At 47.2% G+C, this 27,190-nt stretch overlaps 1 protein-coding gene across 1 annotated transcript in view; it reads left to right on the plus strand.

Moving 5' to 3' along the window:
• The window catches only part of gabrg1 (gamma-aminobutyric acid type A receptor subunit gamma1), a 30,481-nt gene that overhangs the window by 2,402 nt on the left and 889 nt on the right, over window positions 1-27,190 (plus strand). The window contains exons 2-8 of the mRNA XM_030129627.1: window positions 1,047-1,207; window positions 3,817-3,884; window positions 3,996-4,216; window positions 7,419-7,501; window positions 10,016-10,153; window positions 12,049-12,201; window positions 26,083-26,285. Coding sequence (XP_029985487.1) covers window positions 1,047-1,207; window positions 3,817-3,884; window positions 3,996-4,216; window positions 7,419-7,501; window positions 10,016-10,153; window positions 12,049-12,201; window positions 26,083-26,285 — 1,027 coding nt within the window. The remainder of the gene's footprint in view (window positions 1-1,046; window positions 1,208-3,816; window positions 3,885-3,995; window positions 4,217-7,418; window positions 7,502-10,015; window positions 10,154-12,048; window positions 12,202-26,082; window positions 26,286-27,190) is intronic.

The following is a 27,190-nucleotide window of genomic DNA, read 5'->3' on the forward strand; positions in this document are numbered from 1 at the left end:
ACAGATGGACTAGTAGAACCACAGATGGACCATCAGAGCCACAGATGGACCAGTAGAACCACAGATGGACCATCAGAACCACAGATGGACCATCAGAGCCACAGATGGACCAGTAGAACCACAGATGGACCATCAGAACCACAGATGGACCAGTAGAACCACAGATGGACCATCAGAGCCACAGATGGACTAGTAGAACCACAGATGGACCAGTAGAACCACAGATGGACCATCAGAACCACAGATGGACCAGTAGAACCACAGATGGACCATCAGAGCCACAAATGGACCATCAGAACCACAGATGGACCAGTAGAACCACAAATGGACCATCAGAACCACAGATGGACCAGTAGCACCACAGATGGACCATCAGAGCCACAGATGGACCATCAGAACCACAGATGGACCAGTAGAACCACAGATGGACCATCAGAACCATAGATGGACAAGTAGAACCACAGATGGACCATCAGAACCACAGATGGACCATCAGAGCCACAAATGGACCATCAGAACCACAGATGGACCAGTGGAACCACAGATGGACCATCAGAGCCACAAATGGACCATCAGAACCACAGATGGACCAGTAGAACCATAGATGGACCATCAGAGCCACAAATGGACCATCAGAACCACAGATGGACCAGTAGAACCACAGATGGACCATCAGAACCAGAGATGGACCATCAGAGCCACAGATGGACCAGTAAATGTCCTCAGATCCTGTTACTGAGTCTACAGGTGTAGCCAGACCCCCAGACGGTCCAGTCCAGCCCCCTCAGATGAAATGCAAAGAGTCCACTAAAGATATGAACAATGAATTTAGTTCAGGTTCAACATTTAGACCAAAACCAGAACCAGGAAAATAAGAACACATGGAAAGGGTTCGGTTTCAGGTTCGGGTCGATGCCTATATGTGTTTGTCACTCTCTTCTTCTTCTTCTTCTTCTTCTTCTTCCTCTTCTTCTTCTTCTTCCTCTTCTTCTTCTTCTTCTTCTTCTTCTTCTTCTTCTTCTTCCTCTTCTTCTTTTCTTCTGCAGTTCTGCCTTTGGTCCCAGTAAACAGGAGGAGGAGGACTATGAAGACGTTCCCATCAATAAGACCTGGGTTTTATCTCCAAAGGTTTATGAGAGTGATGTGACTCTGATCCTGAACAAACTACTGCAGGGATACGACAACAAACTGAGACCTGACATAGGAGGTGAGTGTATGGGGTAGGGTTAGGGTTAGAGAGGTGGGTCCAGTGGGGTAGGGGTAGGGTTAGAGAGGTGGGTCCAGTGGGGTAGGGGTAGGGTTAGAGAGGTGGGTCCAGTGGGGTAGGGTTAGGGTTAGAGAGGTGGGTCCAGTGGGGTAGGGGTAGGGTTAGAGAGGTGGGGTAGGGGTAGGGTTAGGGTTAGAGAGGTGGGTCCAGTGGGGTAGGGGTAGGGGTAGGGTTAGAGAGGTGGGTCCAGTGGGGTAGGGGTAGGGTTAGGGTTAGAGAGGTGGGTCCAGTGGGGTAGGGGTAGGGTTAGGGTTAGAGAGGTGGGTCCAGTGGGGTAGGGGTAGGGGTAGGGTTAGAGAGGTGGGTCCAGTGGGGTAGGGGTAGGGTTAGGGTTAGAGAGGTGGGTCCAGTGGGGTAGGGGTAGGGTTAGGGTTAGAGAGGTGGGTCCAGTGGGGTAGGGGTAGGGTTAGAGAGGTGGGTCCAGTGGGGTAGGGGTAGGGTTAGAGAGGTGGGTCCAGTGGGGTAGGGTTAGGGTTAGAGAGGTGGGTCCAGTGGGGTAGGGGTAGGGTTAGAGAGGTGGGGTAGGGGTAGGGTTAGGGTTAGAGAGGTGGGTCCAGTGGGGTAGGGGTAGGGGTAGGGTTAGAGAGGTGGGTCCAGTGGGGTAGGGGTAGGGTTAGGGTTAGAGAGGTGGGTCCAGTGGGGTAGGGGTAGGGTTAGGGTTAGAGAGGTGGGTCCAGTGGGGTAGGGGTAGGGGTAGGGTTAGAGAGGTGGGTCCAGTGGGGTAGGGGTAGGGTTAGGGTTAGAGAGGTGGGTCCAGTGGGGTAGGGGTAGGGTTAGGGTTAGAGAGGTGGGTCCAGTGGGGTAGGGTTAGGGTTAGAGAGGTGGGTCCAGTGGGGTAGGGGTAGGGTTAGAGAGGTGGGTCCAGTGGGGTAGGGGTAGGGTTAGGGTCTGCACATCACAAACAACATGAAGAAAAAAGACATGAATGAACATGCAGGTAACACCATTATGCAGGAGAGGATGGAAACCAAAAAGACTCATGTAAATACAAGTAAGTAAAGCAGACTGAAAAAAGAAATGAAGAACAAAAAGAACATTCAAAAGAAGAATTAAAAGTACAAAATAAGCATCAAACCATACGAAGTCTTACATGTTTTAATGATGAAGTAGATGTTGATGGAAGTTCAGTTCAGTCCAAGGTTATTATCGTTAATGAAAACTAACGAAACGACCAAAACTAGAATTGTAAAAACATTTTCATTAACTGAAATAAATAAAAAGTGTAATTAAAAGAAAAAAACAGAACTAACTGAAACTGTATTGTGTGTTTACAAAACTAAAACGGATTAAAATTATGGATAAAATTCCCTTCGTTTTCATCTTTGTCAATGTCGGATTGATACGAAATCAATTTATTTCGCTCTAGCAATTTTAGCTGATGGCACTCTGAAACTAATGTTGGGAGAAAGTCTTGTACCACATTTATTTGAATAATACGGTGATAAAGATAAAAGATACAAAAAAACTAAAGTAAAACTAAGCATTTAGAACAAACACAAACTGATACAAACTATCAAACCTGCTCTAAAAACAAAACAAAGTCAATTAGAGAAAAACAACCCAAACTAAATAAAACTGAACTAGAATGAAAAATCCAAAACCATTAGAACCTTGGTTCAGACATGAGTGAAGTGACCATATTTGGACACAGGCGTGGTGAACATTGACATGACAGACAGGATCAGATGAGTCCAGTCTGTTCGAACAGAGGATCATTCATACAAACGGCTTTGGAATTAGGTCAGTGGGACAGGTGTTACAGTCCTGCAATAAATAATGGAAGGATCAATAAAGCAAAAAGAAATAAAAACATCAATAAACAGGAATAATTCATCAATGAACAGACTCTGATCCACATGGACTTCATGTTGTTGTCTTTTTTACAGACCAGATGAATGTGGGGTTTGAACTCCATTTATCATCTAGAACACCGAAGAATTTAAAAATACAAACCCGAAGGATTTCAAAGTTATCGATGAATACTTTATTGTTTACATTGTTCTACTTCTTATTTTTGTTACAAAACACCATAAAATAGGATTTCAGGGTGTTTACAGACGGTGGAGTCATCTGAAACTGACACTTCTTCATCTGCTTCTTTAATCAGTGGATTCACATTTTAAAGAGAGGCGGGGCATTTATACAAACCATAGGACGTTCATTCATGTCAATCAAAAAAAGGAGAGGACCAAGAACCGAACCCTGAGGAACCCCGCACAGTTCACCCTGTCCTAACCCTAACCCCGCACAGTTCACCCTGTCCTAACCCTAACCCCACACAGTTCACCCTGTCCTAACCCTAACCCCACACAGTTCACCCTGTCCTAACCTGAATTATTCTCCAGTGTTGGTCCAGAGGCTGGATGATAAACAAATGTTACATTATTTATTTGTTTAATTGAACTGATGTATAGTCCTTGTTCCATTTGTTCAAAATGAATTCACCTGTTGAAATGTATTATTATTATTATTATTATTATTATTATTATTATTATTCGTCCTTTTAAGGCTTTTCAGAACCAACATTAAACCTGACATTTGTGTTTCAGTGAGACCGACTGTCATTGAAACAGCAGTTTACATCAACAGCATTGGACCAGTGGACCCCATCAACATGGTGAGAACTCTTTTTTTTTTATACTAAAACCATTCCACCTCTGTGTCATTTCTGTTCCACTCAGTTCCTGCTTTTCTTGACCTGACTGTTTGCCTGTTGTGTCTGTCACAGGAGTACACCATCGACATCTTCTTCGCTCAGACGTGGTACGACAGCAGACTGAAGTTCAACAGTTCCATGAAGCTGCTCATGCTCAACAGTAACATGGTCGGAAAAATCTGGATCCCAGACACGTTCTTCAGAAACTCACGCAAATCTGACGCACACTGGATCACAACACCCAACCGCCTCCTGAGGCTGTGGAGCAACGGAAGAGTCATGTACACCCTGAGGTAGGACCACAGACTGACTACAGACTGACCAACTGACCACAGACTGACCACAACCACAAACTGACCACAGACTGACCCAACCGCCTCCTGAGACTGTGGAGCAACGGAAGAGTCATGTACACCCTGAGGTAGAACCACAGACTGACCACAGACTGACCACAACCACAGACTGACCACAACCACAAACTGACCACAACCACAGACTGACCCAACTGCCTCCTGAGACTGTGGAGCAACGGAAGAGTCATGTACACCCTGAGGTAGGACCACAGACTGACCACAGACTGACCAACTGACCACAGACTGACCACAACCACAAACTGACCACAGACTGACCCAACCGCCTCCTGAGACTGTGGAGCAACGGAAGAGTCATGTGCACCCTGAGGTAGAACCACAGACTGACCACAGACTGACCACAACCACAGACTGACCACAACCACAAACTGACCACAACCACAGACTGACCCAACCGCCTCCAGAGACTGTGGAGCAACGGAAGAGTCATGTACACCCTGAGGTAGGACCACAGACTGACCACAGACTGACCAACTGACCACAGACTGACCACAACCACAAACTGACCACAACCACAGACTGACCCAACCGCCTCCTGAGGCTGTGGAGCAACGGAAGAGTCATGTACACCCTGAGGTAGGACCACAGACTGACCACAGACTGACCAACTGACCACAGACTGACCACAACCACAAACTGACCACAGACTGACCCAACCGCCTCCTGAGACTGTGGAGCAACGGAAGAGTCATGTACACCCTGAGGTAGAACCACAGACTGACCACAGACTGACCACAACCACAAACTGACCACAACCACAGACTGACCCAACCGCCTCCTGAGACTGTGGAGCAACGGAAGAGTCATGTACACCCTGAGGTAGGACCACAGACTGACCACAGACTGACCAACTGACCACAGACTGACCACAACCACAAACTGACCACAGACTGACCCAACCGCCTCCTGAGACTGTGGAGCAACGGAAGAGTCATGTGCACCCTGAGGTAGAACCACAGACTGACCACAGACTGACCACAACCACAGACTGACCACAACCACAAACTGACCACAACCACAGACTGACCCAACCGCCTCCAGAGACTGTGGAGCAACGGAAGAGTCATGTACACCCTGAGGTAGGACCACAGACTGACCACAGACTGACCAACTGACCACAGACTGACCACAACCACAAACTGACCACAACCACAGACTGACCCAACCGCCTCCTGAGGCTGTGGAGCAACGGAAGAGTCATGTACACCCTGAGGTAGGACCACAGACTGACCACAGACTGACCAACTGACCACAGACTGACCACAACCACAAACTGACCACAGACTGACCCAACCGCCTCCTGAGACTGTGGAGCAACGGAAGAGTCATGTACACCCTGAGGTAGAACCACAGACTGACCACAGACTGACCACAACCACAAACTGACCACAACCACAGACTGACCCAACTGCCTCCTGAGACTGTGGAGCAACGGAAGAGTCATGTACACCCTGAGGTAGGACCACAGACTGACCACAGACTGACCAACTGACCACAGACTGACCACAACCACAAACTGACCACAGACTGACCCAACCGCCTCCTGAGACTGTGGAGCAACGGAAGAGTCATGTGCACCCTGAGGTAGAACCACAGACTGACCACAGACTGACCACAACCACAGACTGACCACAACCACAAACTGACCACAACCACAGACTGACCCAACCGCCTCCAGAGACTGTGGAGCAACGGAAGAGTCATGTACACCCTGAGGTAGGACCACAGACTGACCACAGACTGACCAACTGACCACAGACTGACCACAACCACAAACTGACCACAACCACAGACTGACCCAACCGCCTCCTGAGACTGTGGAGCAACGGAAGAGTCATGAACACCCTGAGGTAGGACCACAGACTGACCACAGACTGACCACAACCACAAACTGACCGCAGACTGACCCAACAGCCTCCTGAGACTGTGGAGCAACAGAAGAGTCATGTACACGCTGAGGTAGGACCACCAGGACTCCCAGACCACATACTGACCACATACTGTCCACAGACTGACCACAACCATATACTGACCATGGACTGACCCGAACCGCCTCCTGAGACTGTGGAGCAAAGGAAGAGTCATGTACACACTGAGGTAGGACCCAGACCACAGACTGACCACAGACTGACCATGGACTGACCACCCACATACTGACCATGGACAGACCCACTCCTCTGTAATATGTGTTGTTTGTGTTTCTATTTGCTGCCTTTCCACTACATGGAACCGGCTCAACTCGGCTTGACTCCACTCTGGTACCAGGTCCTATTCCAGACCCTTTCCACTCTGGTACCAGGTCTATTCCAGACCCTTTCCACTCTGGTACCAGGTGCTATTCCAGACCCTTTCCACTCTGGTACCAGGTCCTATTCCAGACCCTTTCCATTCCAGATCCTCCCTCTTTCCAGTCCCTGGTCGTCATAGCGATGCGGTGCGTTCCTTCTGTGTGCTCTGCTCACAGTTGCTGTTAAACTCACTGGTTGCCTGTTGTCTGGTCAAACTCCTGCTGAATGTTTGCGTCTGAACCTCCTGGACAAACCATGGTGTAGTTTTACAGACTGTCATCATGTGGATTCACCTACTGACAGATTTACTGGAAAAGGGCGGGGCACACACACCACTCTGACCAATCAGAGGTCTGCAGTGTTTACACAGTGTCACCTTTAGTATCTGGTCCCCAGTCCTGGAACCTCAGCAGACCAGAGTCCAAAAACTAGTACCAGGTACCAGATTCCAAAAACTAGTACCAGGTACCAGATTCCAAAAAACTAGTACCAGGTACCAGATTCCAAAAAACTAGTACCAGGTACCAGAGTACAAAAACTAGTACCAGGTACCAGATTCCAAAAAACTAGTACCAGGTACCAGATTCCAGGTACTTTTTCGTAATGGAAACGCAAACAGGCCGAGTTGAGTCGAGTTTACCGATACCACAGAGTGGAAACGCAGCATTAGTCTGTTCATGGCTGGTTTTGGGTGGTTTTGGGTCGTCCACAGTTGAACCCAGCCCTTATGGTTTTTGCACTGGACTGATGACCTTTGACCTTCATGTTCAGTCACTGTTGGGAGGCGGAGCCATGCTGAGTCTTGTTTTTTCTTTGTCACATTCTGTTTTCGTCAGGTTGACTATTAATGCGGAGTGTTACCTTAAGCTGCATAACTTTCCCATGGATGAACACTCCTGTCCCCTGGAGTTCTCCAGCTGTAGGTGGAACCACATGTACCTTCCATTTAACAACCTGTCATCTACACCTGAACATAGGCAGCTCTGGGGGCTCCTCTGGGGGCTCCTCTGGGGGGTTCTCTGGGGGGTTCTCTGGGGGCTCCTCTGGGGGGTTCTCTGGGGGCTCCTCGGGGGGTTCTCTGGGGGGTTCTCTGGGGGCTCCTCTGGGGGGGGGGGGGGGCTCCACTGGGGCCTCCTCTGGGTTCCTGTATGTCTGTCCCTGTTCCTTGTCTTCAGTACCAGGCCCATCTGCTTGCGGCTGTCCTTTCTAACCCTGTATGAACCACCATCATGCTCCACCGGTGCAGAGGGGGCCACCCCCCCACCCCCCCATCCCCTTGGACAGACTCCATGAATGATGGGATCCATCATGTCTGTGCCATCCTCCATCTGTCCATCTGTCCATGTGTGCTTTCTCCTCTTCTGAATGTTCCACTCTGTTCTAATGCTGGTCCATTTCATGGGTTGAAGACAAAGCTCTGAACCACAGCAGTCTCACAAAATTACACCTAAACATTCAAAGACATTGGACCCCCGTTGACAGTGAGTTGGTTTAAACCATAAAGAGCCACTGGCACTTCTGTGGCACTTCCCACAGGCATTTATATATATATATATATATATATATATATATATATATATATATATATATATATATATACATATATATATGTGTGTGTGTGTGTATATATATATATATATATATATATATATATACATACAGGGTGGGGAAGCAAAATGTACAATGAACATTTAGTTGTTTTTTCTCAGCAGACACTACGTCAGTTGTTTTGAACCCAAACATATACTGATGTCATAATCATACCTAACACTATTATCCATACCTTTGCAGAAACTTTTGCCCATATGAGTAATCAGGAAAGCAAACGTCAAAGAGTGTGTGATTTGCTGAATGCACTCGTCACACCAAAGGAGATTTCAAAAATAGTTGGAGTGTCCATAAAGAGTGTTTATAATAGAAAGAAGAGAATGACTATGAGCAAAACTATTACCAGAAAGTCTGGAAGATACTATTAAAGAAGAATGGGAGAAGTTGTCACCCCAATATTTGAGGAACACTTGCGCAAGTTTCAGGAAGTGTGTGAAGGCAGTTATTGAGAAAGAAGGAGGACACATAGAATAAAAACATTTTCTATTATGGACATTTTCTTGTGGCAAATAAATTCTCATGACTTTCAATAAACTAATTGGTCATACACTGTCTTTCAATCCCTGCCTCAAAATATTGTACATTTGCTTCCCCACCCTGTATATATATATATATATATATATATATATATATATATATATATATATATATATATATATATATATATATATATATATATACACACACACACACACACTGGGGTTGGGCAAGTTAATGCGTTATTACCGCGTTACCGCATTCATTAAATAACACCGACAATTTTTTCAGTCTCCCGTTAATGCGGTTTTATTCTAACTCCTATTCTTCTGCTTGTGTGCGTGTAGCGATTAGCTGCAGATAGACAACAGGTTTACCAAGAAAAGACGGATGCCCAAAACCTTTGTCCAAATCTGTTCCTGTAGACTCACTGTAAAACTGACACATACAAACTAAATCTGTCTGAGTTCTGTTCACTGCCTTAGTACATTTACATGGCATTATACATTTAAATGAATGGGGAAAAGATTGCTAACTCGATGCTAACTTGAATGGGAAAATCCATAGACACTAACGATTAGCATTTACAGATTAACTTAAGATTTACAACGTCTTTTTATCCAACAACAAAGGTTCACATCAGAGATATTTGATACTATTCATTCTGACAACAACTGAACAGAAAATACTCACAGGCAAACATTTTTGGGGCCATACAGAGTGAAAGAAACGTGTCTGTTAGTTCCTTCTTATGTCTGAACTGACTACGGGAACACTGCAAGGACAAAACATACGTTAGTGACACTTATTCCCACCACTAGAGGGCCCCCTTTGTTTACTTTGAACAACTGAACATCACATATTATTGGGCTTATTAGTATTAGTACTGATTAGTGGGACTAAGACTCCTGTCAATCACTCACATGTGTAAATAAACCTGTGTGGACATAAACATGTGTAACAGTAGCGGTCTGTTCCATGGACATTTTCATTTGAAATGTCTTCAGATCGTGGGGGGGAGAAGAAGCACTGACATGTGCAATTATATTTATCAGCGGAGTACTTCCAGTCTAAAATATCACTGAAAGGAAATACATGCTGTTGATGCCGGCAACCCCCCCATATAACTATGTGATTAATCGTGATTAATCGCAGAAATCCATGCAATTAATTGCGATTAAAATTTTTAATTGCTGCTCAGCACTAATTTTGTGAGACTGTTGGTGTCAGTTCCATCCCTTTGCCTGTTCATGGTGCCATGTTAGTGCCAGAGGATCAGCTCCTGATGGACCTTCAGTGCAGAAGGACCGCTCTGGACTGATGTGGGCTGTGTCTGGGTTTTCCTCAGATGGATATCCAAAGAATGAGATCATGTATCGGTGGCAGAGGCGAGCGGTGGAGGTGGCGGACCAGCGCTACTGGAGACTGTACCAGTTTGCATTTGTGGGCTTGAGGAATTCCTCGGACGTGGCTCACACTCAGTCAGGTGAGAGGCGAACAGATCTGGTCACTCCTTTAGGACCAGGGTTTTCAAATCCAGTCCTCCAGGGCTGCATGTGGTACATGTGTCCCCCTTCAACACACCTGGTTCAGTTAATGACCAGCTCATCATCCAGCTCTGCAGAAGAATGAGAACAACGGAAGAAGGAAACATCTGAAACATGCAGGACAGCGGCCCTCCAGGACTGGATTGAACACCCCTTCTGTAGGAGTTACTCTCAGAGTTGATTCTACAAGTAACACTGGTCTGCAATTCTACAAATGATCTGCACCAGACATTAAATGTGTTACACGTTCCATATTTGAATCAGATTAATTGTTAAACTAATGAACAAAGTGAAACCATGTGACCTGTAGACCAGTGGAACCATGTGACCTGTAGACCAGTGAAACCATGTGACCTGTAGACCACTGAAACCATGTGACCAGTGAAACCATGTGACCTGTAGACCAGTGGAACCATGTGACCTGTAGACCAGTGAAACCATGTGACCTGTAGACCAGTGAAACCATGTGACCTGTAGACCAGTGAAACCATTGTTAGGACAGATTGTACAAGTACTGGACCCAGATGCCAGACCCTCAGACAGGAGTACAATTAAAATGGATTTATTAGAAATAATCAGAGTAACAGGTTCACACAGAATGGTAATGAATGTATCTTCAGCTGGACTGAGATGGGGAATCGTCTCGGCTTCGGATCTTAAGTGAACCTCGTTACGGCCCAGGTCGGGAGCACACGAGGGGAACCCGACTAGGAGAGAGCAAAGGAGAATCAGTGGACAGACCAGGTCATACACGGGCAGACTATCAGACAGGCAAACGTACATAGGGTCAGGCAGGCTCACGTACCAGTAGTTCAGGCAGGGGTCAAACCAGGAAAAGGCACCAAGGCAGAGGAACAGACAGGGGTCAGGCGTATACTCAGGTGTGATGACAAACCAGGTCGAAGACAGACGAGCAGGCAGACGAGGAACAGGCAGAGTCGGAGGTCGAGGGGCAAAACAGGTCACAACAGGCAGGCAGGATCAAAAAACGCTGGTAAGTAATCACACCAAGGGTTGAAAACGAACTGGCAACGAACAGGGGGAAACACAGGGTTTAAATACACAAGAGGGCGGGAAGACAATTGGACACAGGTGGAGACAATCAGGGAGGAGGCAGGTAATCAGGGCAAAGGTGAACACAAAGAGGAAGTAAAGACACCAGACAAGACACATGAGGGAAACTAACAAAATAAAACAGGAAACACACAAAACAAGAAAAAGTCCAGGGACTGATATGACAACCATGTGACCTGTAGACCAGTGGAACCATGTGACCTGTAGACCACTGAAACCATGTGACCAGTGAAACCATGTGACCTGTAGACCAGTGGAACCATGTGACCTGTAGACCAGTTAAACCATGTGACCTGTAGACCAGTGGAACCATGTGACCTGTAGACCACTGAAACCATGTGACCAGTGAAACCATGTGACCTGTAGACCAGTGGAACCATGTGACCTGTAGACCAGTGAAACCATGTGACCTGTAGACCAGTGGAACCATGTGACCGGTAGACCAGTGGAACCATGTGACCTGTAGACCAGTGAAACCATGTGACCTGTAGACCAGTGGAACCATGTGACCTGTAGACCACTGAAACCATGTGACCTGTAGACCAGTGGAACCATGTGACCTGTAGACCAGTGGAACCATGTGACCTGTAGACCACTGAAACCATGTGACCTGTAGACCAGTGGAACCATGTGACCTGTAGACCAGTGGAACCATGTGACCGGTAGACCAGTGTTCTGGATTGTGTTGTACTTTCTGACCACTCTTCTGTCTGGTTCTGTTTTTCTGACCACCCTGGTTCTGGTTCTGGTTCTGTTTCAGGGGAGTACGTCATCTTGACCATCTTCTTCGACCTCAGTCGTAGGATGGGCTACTTCACCATCCAGACCTACATACCCTGCAGTATGATCGTGGTCCTGTCCTGGGTCTCCTTCTGGATCAATAAGGATGCGGTCCCAGCTCGAACATCCCTAGGTTTGAGTCCCCTTCTGTTCAGGGTTCTGTTAAAACCACTGTGGGAACAGGAAGTCCACAAGAACCAGGAACGATGGGGGTCAGGTTTTCATGGGGGTTTGTCTGTTAGAAGAAAACCTCAAAAAGTTCTGGACGGATTTGGATGAAATTTTCAGGAAATGTTGATACTGGCACAAGGAAGAAATGATTAAAGTTTAGTGGTGATCTGTGTGTTTGGACCAGTTTGGACCAGTTTGGACCAGTTTGAACCAGTTTGAACCAGTTTGGACCAGTTTGGACTTGAACCCTTTCATGCACAGTGTTCACTCCAGTGGACGTATTCTCCAGCTGTTCTGTATATTCATGGGTTTAGTTGTTTTAATTCTATGTCCTCCTGAGACCCGTCAGTACATTTTTGTCCTCTGTAGGGGACTACAGTTTGACAGTTTTAATTAAAAAAAAAAAAAAACTGCTCTTCATTGCAAAGTGCATTCCATTAAAAAATAAATGAATGAAAATAATTTTTAAAATGAAAACTTTTTGCAAACTTGCATTGTGTAGTTTCCAATCAAGATAAGTGTGTATTGTAAAAAAGCTAAAAATGTTCACTTTCCTGGGTCTCAGGAGGATCTCAACCAGCACAGTGATGCTCATGCATCATCTACACTGACATTCAGAACATTACTGTAACTGTGCTGTTCCAGATAAACCTGATCTGCACTAACATGTTCTCAAACAAAAAGTTTTTTTGTTTTTTTTATGTATTATCTCCATGAAATGAGTAAAAGCTAGTATTAGAGTATGATAAAACGTGAGAAAACATCAGATAAGCTGCATTAAAAATGTTTTTATTTCATAGTTTTCACACAGTTTATCACTTTCTGATGATGAGTTTTAAACACGTTTCTTAACACATGGTGTCCAGCTGAGTGGACGTTTTTGTAACTCCATGAAAAATAGGTTGATAAAAACATTCAGTGGCATTGCTTTTTCATGCCTAAATAGGAATAAAAACACTCAGGAAAAAATCTTGATTAAGGTTCTTATAATTCCTGCATGAAAGGGTTAAATGTGTCGTATGTAGGCTTGTGGTCCAAACTGGTTCTGCAGTCACATTCAAATACAGTAGAAGGTGGTATCCACTGCCCCCCCCCCAAGACTAGGGGTGTCCAGATCCAGCATGAGTGTCTACTACCAGCGTTTACACTAATGCACCACACCAGAAATGTACACAAAAAAATCATCTGAACGATGTTACACCACAGGAGGGCGTTTTAGCCACGGGTACGACGCCAATGCTAGTAAGTGTAATGTAGAAGAGAACAGGCAGAGGTCCTGAACACTCCAACGAATGTTTACACAGACGCAGCAGATGGAGAAAAGGAAGTGAGTCTGAAGTTTACCTTCCACCGACGCCCAGTCCAAGCAGCACGGACCCATACTGTACCCCCCCCCCCCCACAGTATTATAAGAAACTGTCCAACACCCCCCCCTCCCGTCCAAACAGTATTAAAAGAAACCAGCTGACCGCCAACCACCCCCCACCCCACCCCCGGCCAAACCACAGATCTGTTCACCAGTCCTGCACCAGTCCTGCACCAGTACCAGGTCTGTTCACCAGTCCTACACCAGTACCAGGTCTGTTCACCAGTCCTGCACCAGTACCAGGTCTGTTCACCAGTCCTGCACCGGTACCAGGTCTGTTCACCAGTCCTGCACCGGTACCAGGTCTGTTCACCAGTCCTACACCAGTACCAGGTCTGTTCACCAGTCCTGCACCGGTACCAGGTCTGTTCACCAGGGCCAGTAGAAGACAGTGCTGGTCTTGGACTGGGTGCAGACTCAGTTATTTAAGTTATTTTGAATTTGAACAAAAAAATATTCAAGGAAAAATCAGAAGTATTGATTCAATATTAATGTTTTTATCCAGAAAAGTGATTATTTCACCACTGGTACAGAGGAGGTCTATGGTCCAAAGGGGGACTGGAGGTCTGTGGTCCAAAGGGGGACTGGAGGTTTATGGCCCAAAGGGGGACTGGAGGTTTATGGTCCAAAGGGGGACTGGAGGTTTATGGTCCAAAGGGGGGCTGGAGGTCTATGGTCCAAAGGGGGGCTGGAGGTTTATGGTCCTCCGTAGGGGGGCTGGAGGTTTATGGTCCAAAGGGGGACTGGAGGTTTATGGTCCAAAGGGGGACTGGAGGTTTATGGTCCAAAGGGGGGCTGGAGGTTTATGGTCCAAAGGGGGACTGGAGGTTTATGGTCCAAAGGGGGACTGGAGGTTTATGGTCCAAAGGGGGGCTGGAGGTTTATGGTCCTCCGTAGGGGGGCTGGAGGTTTATGGTCCTCCGTAGGGGGGCTGGAGGTTTATGGTCCTCTGTAGGGGGACTGCAGGTTTATGGTCCTCTGTAGGGGGACTGCAGGTTTTTGGTCCAAAGGGGCGCGGCAGGTTTATGGTCCTCTGTAGGGGGACTGCAGGTTTTTGGTCCTCTGTAGGGGGGCTGCAGGTTTATGGTCCTCTGTAGGGGGACTGCAGGTTTTTGGTCCTCTGTAGGGGGACTGCAGGTTTATGGTCCTCTGTAGGGGGGCTGCAGGTTTTTGGTCCTCTGTAGGGGGACTGCAGGTTTATGGTCCTCTGTAGGGGACTGCAGGTTTATGGTCCTCTGTAGGGGGACTGCAGGTTTTTGGTCCTCTGTAGGGGGACTGCAGGTTTATGGTCCTCTGTAGGGGGGTGCAGGTTTTTGGTCCTCCGCAGGGGGGCTGCAGGTTTATGGTCCTCTATAGGGGGACTGCAGGTTTTTGGTCCTCTGTAGGGGGACTGCAGGTTTATGGTCCTCTGTAGGGGGACTGCAGGTTTATGGTCCTCTGTAGGTTTATGGTCCTCTGTAGGGGGGCTGCAGGTTTTTGGTCCTCTGTAGGGGGACTGCAGGTTTATGGTCCTCTGTAGGGGGACTGCAGGTTTTTGGTCCTCTGTAGGGGGACTGCAGGTTTATGGTCCTCTGTAGGGGGGTGCAGGTTTTTGGTCCTCCGCAGGGGGGCTGCAGGTTTATGGTCCTCTATAGGGGGACTGCAGGTTTATGGTCCTCCGTAGGGGGGCTGCAGGTTTATGGTCCTCTGTAAGGGACTGCAGGTTTATGGTCCTCTATAGGGGGACTGCAGGTTTATGGTCCTCTATAGGGGGACTGCAGGTTTATGGTCCTCCGTAGGGGGGCTGCAGGTTTATGGTCCTCTGTAAGGGACTGCAGGTTTATGGTCCTCTGTAGGGGGGCTGCAGGTTTATGGTCCTCTGTAGGGGGACTGCAGGTTTATGGTCCTCTGTAGGGGGGCTGCAGGTTTATGGTCCTCTGTAGGGGACTGCAGGTTTATGGTCCTCTGTAGGGGGGCTGCAGGTTTATGGTCCTCTGTAAGGGAGTGCAGTAACAGCTTAGACTCATACTGCCACCTAGTGGTCCCCGATGGTAACTCTGTCATTTTTGTCCGATCACGACCAAACTTGACGTGGTTAATATTGCTCACGGCTCTGAACAAAATACTGAATCTGGCCCACAGTGCCACCTAGTGGTCCCACACAGTAACTCTGTCATATTTGGTCCCATCTCCACCAAACTAGACCTGGTTGATGTTGTTCCCACCTCGAACAAAATGACACAGCGATATTGAATCTTATTCATAGCGCCAACTAGTGGTCCCAGAAATTTGCCTCGGCTGTGCGCCGCTTTGGCCTGAACGTGGACACGACCTTGCGATCGCGTGCGGGACCTGTTGTCGTGAATGACCGCGGAAAAGAACCGATATCGTGCCCCCCCCCCCAACCCCCGAGCCCCTCTCACAATTTCCGCGTGTGGAAATTGTCTAGTTACAATTGAATCTGTCTTTGTTTCTCTTAAACTATCCACAAATTCTACATGAAGCTCTTTTTTGTACAAAGCATTATAACACTAATGAAGAACACATGGTACACAGGGACCACAGTGTTCAGCTGATATTTACTGATCTGTACACATGACAGAAGGGGAAAGTTTCCACATGTACAGGAGAACATGGAAACATGGCACAAACCACTGGTTAACAGACCTACTTCACTGATTAGGAATTGTCTTTATGAATCACCACTCTGCACGTTGTGAAAACCTCTGAGACAACGTGGTGCTTGTATATGAAAGTATGTTCCAGTTTTTCAGATTGTGAGAATAATTTCATCATCAGGTTCATCAGTTTGGTCTTCACTCCATATGTCCACTTCACTTTCTTCCTCATCATCTGGTTGGGTTGCACAGGTTTGAAGTTTGTAGTGAATGATGCAGGAGTAGGGCGTCTCAAACATCACTTTTCTCTTCAGATCACAGTGTTATTTAAACCAGTTCATCTCCAACATGATAATACCCCCCCCCCCCCCCCCCAAAGAAATTTCAGCAAAATCCATCAACGTTTGACCCCCCCCACCACAAAGTATGAAGGGTCCATCAAAAAACACCAAAAACGCTCATTTTAACCCAGAAAGTCACATATAATGAGGTCTGAAGTGTCCACAGACGGCTTTTTCTGGTGTTTTCCAGCGTCCCTGGAATATGGACTTCATAGGTTATTGTATCAGCTGAAATATGAGGGAAAATGAGGGGATTTAAGAAAAATAACTCAGTTATCGGCTAAAAACTGGAAATAGACAGAAGTTCAGAACAGTACATCTAGTTGAACACAGTGTCTATTTTCTGAACCCACTTTTCAGCCAAATACAGGTTTGAGTTCCAGACAAATAGAACCGAACACTGAAATAATAAAGATAAATACAGGATTTAAGGGTGCGTCCATCACAGACTTTAAGGAAGACTTTTCTACATGTGCACGTCACACTTTATTCACATATTATTCACTCTGTAGTTCCTCTGACATTTCATTCTGTTAAACTCTGGGAGTTGGATTTGTGGAACCATGTTCCCTCTGTGGAACCATGTTCCCTCTGTAGAACCCTGTTCCCTCTGTGGAACCATGTTCCCTGTGTGGAACCATGTTCCCTGTGTGGAACCCTGTTCCCTCTGTGGAACCCCGTTCCCTGTGTGGAACCCTGTTCCCTCTGTGGAACCATGTTCCCTCTGTGGAACCATGTTCCCTCTGTGGAACCCTGTTCCCTCTGTGGAACCATGTTCCCTGTGTGGAACCCTGTTCCCTCTGTGGAACCATGTTCCCTCTGTGGAACCCTGTTTCCTCTGTGGAACCATGTTCCCTGTGTGGAACCCTGTTCCCTCTGTGGAACCATGTTCCCTGTGTGGAACCCTGTTCCCTCTGTGGAACCATGTTCCCTCTGTGGAACCCTGTTCCCTCTGTGGAACCATGTTCCCTGTGTGGAACCCTGTTCCCTCTGTGGAACCATGCTCCCTCTGTGGAACCCTGTTCCCTCTGTGGAACCATGTTCCCTGTGTGGAACCCTGTTCCCTCTGTGGAACCATGTTCCCTGTGTGGAACCCTGTTCCCTCTGTGGAACCATGTTCCCTGTGTGGAACCCTGTTCCCTCTGTGGAACCATGTTCCCTGTGTGGAACCCTGTTCCCTCTGTGGAACCATGTTCCCTCTGTGGAACCCCGTTCCCTCTGTGGAACCATGTTTCCTGTGTGGAACCCTGTTCCCTCTGTGGAACCCTGTTCCCTCTGTGGAACCATGTTCCCTGTGTGGAACCCTGTTCCCTCTGTGGAACCCTGTTCCCTGTGTGGAACCCTGTTCCCTCTGTGGAACCATGTTCCCTGTGTGGAACCCCGTTCCCTCTGTGGAACCATGTTCCCTCTGTGGAACCATGTTCCCTGTGTGGAACCATGTTCCCTGTGTGGAACCATGTTCCCTCTGAGGAACCCCGTTCCCTCTGTGGAACCATTTTCCCTGTGTGGAACCCTGTACATTCATTTTCTGAACCCTCACTGGGGGGTCTCTTGGAGCCTATCCCAGCTACACAGGGGTGAAGGCGGGGTTCCCCCTGCACATGTAACCAGTTCATCGTAGGACTGAATGTTCTCACATTCACACCTGTGGGCAACTTAGATGAACACATGAACTGATGTTTGGATGGTGGGAGGAAGCCGGAGAACCCGGAGAGAACCCACGCAGACACAGGGAGAACATGCAAACTGCACACAGAAAGGTCCCACCCCCATGGACTAAAGGTCCCACCCCCATGGACTAAAGGTCCCACCCCCATGGACTAAAGGTCCCACCCAGGAATGGAACCCGGGACCTTCTGTCTGTGAGGCACCAGGTCTATCCACTGCACCACCGTGTCACCCCAGACCACAGCCCTCATTTGTCTGTACTGTGGCTCTTCCTCCCACTGCAATGGGGGGGCTTCCAGCCACACCCCATCCATGCCCCAGCCACGCCCCAGCCATGCCCCATCCATGCCCCAGCCACGCCCCAGCCATGCCCCAGCCATGCCTAGAAGGTCAAATATCAGCCAGGACTGGACTGGAGTCCCACAGATCCTCCAGGTCAGGACTGGACTGGGGTCTCACAGATCCTCCAGATCAGGACTGGACTGGGGTCTCACAGATCCTCCAGGTCAGGACTGGACTGGGGTCTCACAGATCCTCCAGGTCAGGACTGGACTGGGGTCTCACAGATCCTCCAGATCAGGCTGCTGTCCATGCCTCTAGTGAATCCTGCAGCTTTGGGCTGGACCTGCAGTTGTCTCTCCACGGCTGCTTTGGTTTCTATTGGTCCTCCTGTATCAAACAGACTTAGTACCACAGTAGACCCAGTCAGGTTCAGTCAGGTTCCACAGTAGACTCAGTCATGGTACCACAGTAGACTCAGTCAGGTTCAGTCAGGTACCACAGTAGACTCAGTCAGGTTCCACAGTAGACTCAGTCAGGTTCAGTCAGGTACCACAGTAGACTCAGTCAGGTTCAGTCAGGTACCACAGTAGACTCAGTCAGGTACCACAGTAGACTCAGTCAGGTTCAGTCAGGTACCACAGTAGACTCAGTCAGGTTCCACAGTAGACTCAGTCAGGTTCAGTCAGGTTCCACAGTAGACTCAGTCAGGTTCAGTCAGGTACCACAATAGACTCAGTCAGGTTCCACAGTAGACTCAGTCAGGTACCACAGTAGACTCAGTCAGGTACCACAGTAGACTCAGTCAGGTTCAGTCAGGTACCACAGTAGACCCAGTCAGGTTCAGTCAGGTTCCACAGTAGACTCAGTCAGGTACCACAGTAGACTCAGTCAGGTTCAGTCAGGTTCCACAGTAGACTCAGTCAGGTTCAGTCAGGTTCCACAGTAGACTCAGTCAGGTACCACAGTAGACTCAGTCAGGTTCAGTCATGGTACCACAGTAGACTCAGTCAGGTTCAGTCAGGTACCACAGTAGACTCAGTCAGGTTCCACAGTAGACTCAGTCAGGTTCAGTCAGGTACCACAGTAGACTCAGTCAGGTTCCACAGTAGACTCAGTCAGGTACCACAGTAGACTCAGTCAGGTACCACAGTAGACTCAGTCAGGTTCAGTCAGGTACCACAGTAGACCCAGTCAGGTTCAGTCAGGTTCCACAGTAGACTCAGTCAGGTACCACAGTAGACCCAGTCAGGTTCCACAGTAGACTCAGTCAGGTACCACAGTAGACTCAGTCAGGTTCCACAGTAGACTCAGTCAGGTACCTCAGTAGACTCAGTCAGGTTCAGTCAGGTACCACAGTAGACTCAGTCAGGTTCCACAGTAGACTCAGTCAGGTACCACAGTAGACTCAGTCAGGTACCACAGTAGACTCAGTCAGGTTCAGTCAGGTACCACAGTAGACCCAGTCAGGTTCAGTCAGGTTCCACAGTAGACTCAGTCAGGTACCACAGTAGACCCAGTCAGGTTCCACAGTAGACTCAGTCAGGTACCACAGTAGACTCAGTCAGGTTCCACAGTAGACTCAGTCAGGTACCACAGTAGACTCAGTCAGGTACCACAGTAGACTCAGTCAGGTTCAGTCAGGTTCCACAGTAGACTCAGTCAGGTACCACAGTAGACCCAGTCAGGTACCACAGTAGACTCAGTCAGGTACCACAGTAGACTCAGTCAGGTTCCACAGTAGACTCAGTCAGGTACCACAGTAGACTCAGTCAGGTTCCACAGTAGACTCAGTCAGGTACCACAGTAGACTCAGTCAGGTTCAGTCAGGTTCCACAGTAGACTCAGTCAGGTACCACAGTAGACCCAGTCAGGTTCCACAGTAGACTCAGTCAGGTTCCACAGTAGACTCAGTCAGGTTCAGTCAGGTTCCACAGTAGACTCAGTCAGGTACCACAGTAGACCCAGTCAGGTTCTACAGTAGACTCAGTCAGGTTCAGTCAGGTTCCACAGTAGACTCAGTCAGGTACCACAGTAGACTCAGTCAGGTTCCACAGTAGACTCAGTCAGGTTCAGTCAGGTACCACAGTAGACTCAGTCAGGTACCACAGTAGACTCAGTCAGGTTCAGTCACGTTCCACAGTAGACTCAGTCAGGTTCAGTCAGGTTCCACAGTAGACTCAGTCAGGTACCACAGTAGACTCAGTCAGGTTCAGTCAGGTACCACAGTAGACCCAGTCAGGTACCACTGTAGACTCAGTCAGGTACCACAGTAGACTCAGTCAGGTTCCACAGTAGACTCAGTCAGGTACCACAGTAGACTCAGTCAGGTTCCACAGTAGACTCAGTCAGGTACCACAGTAGACTCAGTCAGGTTCAGTCAGGTTCCACAGTAGACTCAGTCAGGTACCACAGTAGACCCAGTCAGGTTCCACAGTAGACTCAGTCAGGTTCAGTCAGGTACCACAGTAGACTCAGTCAGGTACCACAGTAGACTCAGTCAGGTTCCACAGTAGACTCAGTCAGGTTCAGTCAGGTTCCACAGTAGACTCAGTCAGGTTCCACAGTAGACTCAGTCAGGTTCAGTCAGGTTCCACAGTAGACTCAGTCAGGTTCAGTCAGGTACCACAGTAGACTCAGTCAGGTACCACAGTAGACTCAGTCAGGTTCAGTCAGGTTCCACAGTAGACTCAGTCAGGTTCAGTCAGGTACCACAGTACACTCAGTCAGGTACCACAGTACACTCAGTCAGGTTCAGTCAGGTACCACAGTAGACTCAGTCAGGTACCACAGTAGACTCAGTCAGGTTCCACAGTAGACTCAGTCAGGTTCAGTCAGGTACCACAGTAGACTCAGTCAGGTTCCACAGTAGACTCAGTCAGGTACCACAGTAGACTCAGTCAGGTACCACAGTAGACTCAGTCAGGTTCCACAGTAGACTCAGTCAGGTACCACAGTAGACTCAGTCAGGTTCAGTCAGGTTCCACAGTAGACTCAGTCAGGTTCAGTCAGGTACCACAGTAGACTCAGTCAGGTACCACAGTAGACTCAGTCAGGTTCAGTCAGGTTCCACAGTAGACTCAGTCAGGTTCAGTCAGGTACCACAGTAGACTCAGTCAGGTACCACAGTAGACTCAGTCAGGTTCAGTCAGGTACCACAGTAGACTCAGTCAGGTACCACAGTAGACTCAGTCAGGTTCAGTCAGGTACCACAGTAGACTCAGTCAGGTTCCACAGTAGACTCAGTCAGGTTCCACAGAAGACTCAGTCAGGTTCCACAGTAGACTCAGTCAGGTTCCACAGTAGACTCAGTCAGGTTCAGTAAGGTACCACAGTAGACTCAGTCAGGTTCAGTAAGGTACCACAGTAGACTCAGTCAGGTTCAGTCAGGTACCACAGTAGACTCAGTCAGGTACCACAGTAGACTCAGTCAGGTTCAGTCAGGTTCCACAGTAGACTCAGTCAGGTTCAGTCAGGTACCACAGTAGACTCAGTCAGGTACCACAGTAGACTCAGTCAGGTTCAGTCAGGTACCACAGTAGACTCAGTCAGGTACCACAGTAGACTCAGTCAGGTACCACAGTAGACTCAGTCAGGTTCCACAGTAGACTCAGTCAGGTTCAGTCAGGTTCCACAGTAGACTCAGTCAGGTACCACAGTAGACCCAGTCAGGTTCCACAGTAGACTCAGTCAGGTTCAGTCAGGTACCACAGTAGACTCAGTCAGGTACCACAGTAGACTCAGTCAGGTTCCACAGTAGACTCAGTCAGGTTCAGTCAGGTTCCACAGTAGACTCAGTCAGGTTCAGTCAGGTACCACAGTAGACTCAGTCAGGTACCACAGTAGACTCAGTCAGGTTCAGTCAGGTTCCACAGTAGACTCAGTCAGGTTCAGTCAGGTACCACAGTAGACTCAGTCAGGTACCACAGTAGACTCAGTCAGGTACCACAGTACACTCAGTCAGGTTCAGTCAGGTACCACAGTAGACTCAGTCAGGTTCCACAGTAGACTCAGTCAGGTTCAGTCAGGTTCAGTCAGGTACCACAGTAGACTCAGTCAGGTTCCACAGTAGACTCAGTCAGGTACCACAGTAGACTCAGTCAGGTACCACAGTAGACTCAGTCAGGTTCAGTCAGGTACCACAGTAGACTCAGTCAGGTTCCACAGTAGACTCAGTCAGGTACCACAGTAGACTCAGTCAGGTACCACAGTAGACTCAGTCAGGTTCAGTAAGGTACCACAGTAGACTCAGTCAGGTTCAGTCAGGTTCCACAGTAGACTCAGTCAGGTTCAGTCAGGTACCACAGTAGACTCAGTCAGGTACCACAGTAGACTCAGTCAGGTTCAGTCAGGTTCCACAGTAGACTCAGTCAGGTTCAGTCAGGTACCACAGTAGACTCAGTCAGGTACCACAGTAGACTCAGTCAGGTTCAGTCAGGTACCACAGTAGACTCAGTCAGGTACCACAGTAGACTCAGTCAGGTTCAAAAAGGGACCACAGTAGACTCAGTCAGGTTCCACAGTAGACTCAGTCAGGTTCCACAGAAGACTCAGTCAGGTTCCACAGTAGACTCAGTCAGGTTCCACAGTAGACTCAGTCAGGTTCAGTAAGGTACCACAGTAGACTCAGTCAGGTTCAGTAAGGTACCACAGTAGACTCAGTCAGGTTCAGTCAGGTACCACAGTAGACTCAGTCAGGTACCACAGTAGACTCAGTCAGGTTCAGTCAGGTTCCACAGTAGACTCAGTCAGGTTCAGTCAGGTACCACAGTAGACTCAGTCAGGTTCAGTCAGGTACCACAGTAGACTCAGTCAGGTTCAGTCAGGTACCACAGTAGACTCAGTCAGGTACCACAGTAGACTCAGTCAGGTTCAGTCAGGTACCACAGTAGACTCAGTCAGGTTCAGTCAGGTACCACAGTAGACTCAGTCAGGTACCACAGTAGACTCAGTCAGGTTCCACAGTAGACTCAGTCAGGTTCAGTCAGGTACCACAGTAGACTCAGTCAGGTACCACAGTAGACTCAGTCAGGTTCCACAGTAGACTCAGTCAGGTTCAGTCAGGTTCCACAGTAGACTCAGTCAGGTACCACAGTAGACTCAGTCAGGTTCAGTCAGGTACCACAGTAGACTCAGTCAGGTACCACAGTAGACTCAGTCAGGTACCACAGTAGACTCAGTCAGGTACCACAGTAGACTCAGTCAGGTTCCACAGTAGACTCAGTCAGGTTCAGTCAGGTACCACAGTAGACTCAGTCAGGTTCCACAGTAGACTCAGTCAGGTACCACAGTAGACTCAGTCAGGTACCACAGTAGACCCAGTAGACTTTTTTTGGTGTTTTTTGGTGTTTTTGGATGGGCCCTTCATACTTTGCGGTTGTGGGGGGGTGTTGACAGATTGTGCTGACATTTTTTTGGGGGGCTGTTATCATGTTGGAGGTGAACTGGTTTAAATAACACTGTGTTCTGCAGAGAACAGTGGTTTTGGAGCCGGCCTATGCAGGAGGCTGTGGTACTGGTTGTTGGAGCACCAGGGATCTGATCATCACCAGTCTGTGTTTGTCTGCCATTTTCCTGTTGAACACAATTTAAACTCAGATTATTAGAGATAATATGGGACAGATTAGCTCCTTCAATATTCAGTCATCCACAGATTATGCTTTAGTTTACTTTACTAGAACTGTTTTCATTGTTAACATTCAAATACTAAATGAACCCTAAACATACAAACCCTCCTGATGTGTTAAACATGATGTTTATCTGTTTGGAGAACACAAACATATCCTCCTGTTTGTATAATGGTCATGCCATAATGGTGGGTTTTACACTCAAATACAGTTTTCTAGGTCATAAGTAAGTTGGTAAAAGAATACGGCAAAGGAAACCAAACCAAACAGTTGAACCTGAATTAACAGAATGAAACACAACTTTGTTCCCTCTAATTGAAGTAACCAATCAGATCTGCAGATCCAGAAGGTTCAGTGTAACACATACATGTACACAGTCACTTATGACCAAACTGTGGAAAAGACTAATTATGCAAAATAATTACCTCTTCCATCCAAAGTAAAACAAGGACCCAAGGCTCCATATGTTCACAGCATGAAGGTCAAAACAGAGTCAATGTAAAAAAAAACAAATATTTAAGGGGTAGGGGGAACAATTTAAGTACAGATTGCCAGTTTAATTGGATATAATGTACATTTTCTAGTCTTTCCTAAAAGCCAGTAAAACCAACTTTAGGTTGACACCCTTTTCATAGATATATCTGGAGTAATAAGGAAGCTATCATAAAAAACCTTTAAAAAGCACGCACCGCTGAAATTTGTATCTGCTCGACTGTTTTGCATTATTTTCACATAATTTCTCCTAGAACATTCATAAATTCCTAATGTAAGATAAGCATTATGTAGAAATGTCCTAAGGCTAAATAATTTAGCCAAACATATTGTTGTAAACTACGTGGTTGTCTTCTGAGATGAACTTCTTTAGAACTTTTCTGAAAAAACACAAATATTTCAGGGGTAGGGGTAAGTACCAGTGGCTAGTTTTCCTGCAATAAAGTTTTCTGCATCGAATATGAATATTTATCTTAAAGGCCTGTATCTGGGCTTTTGATTAGGACCATATTTGTAATAATATCTTCAACTGCCAGAAGATATTAGTAGAAAACCACTTAAAGGTCAGTGTAGCCAAAGCGCTGTAAAGGAACCGACTAAGTATATGAAACATGTGAATATTTTACAGACAGCTACCACTCTGACACTGCTATCATTTTTATTATCTACACAGACACACCTTCCAAAAAACCACTGGTACCATTTGCCCCTGTTTGGTACCAGTGACCCCCTCTGGCTGATGTGATGGTCCAGCGTAATGAGAACCAGATTTGAATGTGAATAAATCTATTCCTTTGTTTTGGCTCAAAGCGCTGCAGACAGGAAATGACAACAATAGAAGCCACACCCCTTTGTGTGCCTTGGTATTGTCTGACCCCACCCACCAACATCACCTGCCTTACGCTCATTGGCTGACGATGAGACTTCAATCAATTTATCGGAGTTAAACGGACCGATCACCTGTGGAAAATTAGATCTAAACTTTAGCCTGTGTGTGTGTGTGTGGTGTGTGTGTGAGTGTGTGTGTGTGTGTGTGTGTGTGTGTGTGTGTGTGTGTGTGTGTGTGAGTGTGTGTGTGTGTGTGAGTGTGTGTGTGTGTGTGTGTGTGTGTGTGTGTGTGTGAGTGTGTGTGTGTGTGTGTGTGTGTGTGAGTGCCACTCTCATTATCCCTAATTTCGTGCTAGTGAATATTTTTCTGTGATCATGTCTGTGTCGAAGTGCAGGTGCAACACCAAACACAAGGGTAATATCACATGGTTCTTTGGCTCCGTTCCTCTAAACTTGTCCCTCAAAATGCAGAAAATAGTGTTTCACAGAGTTAGACATGTACACATTTCCTGGGGGAGGATGCCCCCGGACCCCCCTACAAAACTCCTACCATGTACGTGGTGCCCCTACGCTGTGAAAAAAACCTACTGAGAACCCTGAAAGGCCTTGTTGTTGTTCCTAACCTGCTCCGTCCTTTGTGTCCAGGTATCACCACCGTCCTGACCATGACCACCCTCAGTACCATCTCCAGGAAGTCCCTGCCCAAGGTCTCATATGTGACGGCCATGGATCTGTTTGTGTCCGTGTGTTTCATCTTTACGTTCGCCGCCCTCATGGAGTACGGCACTCTGCACTACTTCACCAGCAACCGGCAGACCAAGAAGTCCAAGGCCAACAACAGCACCCAGGTACCAGCAGACCCCCCTGTTCACTGAATGCATGTGTCCTGTGGGGGGTTGGTAGGGTGGTCCAAAGAAACTGTTTTCAGATTCTCTGGATTAGAACCCTGCATTTGGTTCCATATCTGGCCAAATTACTTCGGTCCAAATTTTATGGAAATTAATTAATATTCAGAGGTTGCACAAGACACGTGCAGATTGCTCTATATTACAGGTGTCAAACATGCGTCCCGGGGTCCAAATCCGGCCCTCCAAAGGGTCCAGTCCGGCCCTTGGGATGAATTTGTGAAATGGAAAAAATTACACTGAAGATGTGACCAATCCTTTTAGTTCAGTTCCACATTCAGACCGGTTCAGTCTGCAGTGGACAGGACCAGAAAAATACTGTCAGAAGAACAGAAAGAATGACAACTGACAATGGTTCTGTTTGGAAATGGAAATATTTTCATGCATTTACACTAAAACTGAGTATAATTTCACAAAAAATGTGAATAATCTGAACAAATATGAACACCCTGACATGTCTGAAGAGACGTCAGTACAATGTTAACAATATTCTGTCTGTTATTAAATGTTTTGTGTGTTTGTAGATCCACTGTGATCTGTCAGTTCTAATGGACATGTGGAAATGATAAACTGAGGCAGAATACTGTTCAAATTACACTGAAATACTGTTCAAATTACACTGATGTGTTCAGTTTGTTCATGTTATTCACATCTTTTGAAAGGACAGTTTGTAGATGGAAACATTTACATAATGTACATTTGCTTTTTTTGCTCAAAAACAGAGAAAAGTTTGGAGTTGACATTGTGTGTGTGTGTGTGTGTGTGTGTGTGTGTGTGTGTGTGTGTGTGTATATAATTCTGTTATTGTTTTACTGGTTCGGTCCACTGCAGATCAAATTTAGCTGAAT

Source organism: Sphaeramia orbicularis, unplaced genomic scaffold (genome assembly GCF_902148855.1).
Source record: "Sphaeramia orbicularis unplaced genomic scaffold, fSphaOr1.1, whole genome shotgun sequence".
In the NCBI taxonomy this organism is placed as follows: Eukaryota; Metazoa; Chordata; class Actinopteri; order Kurtiformes; family Apogonidae; genus Sphaeramia; species Sphaeramia orbicularis.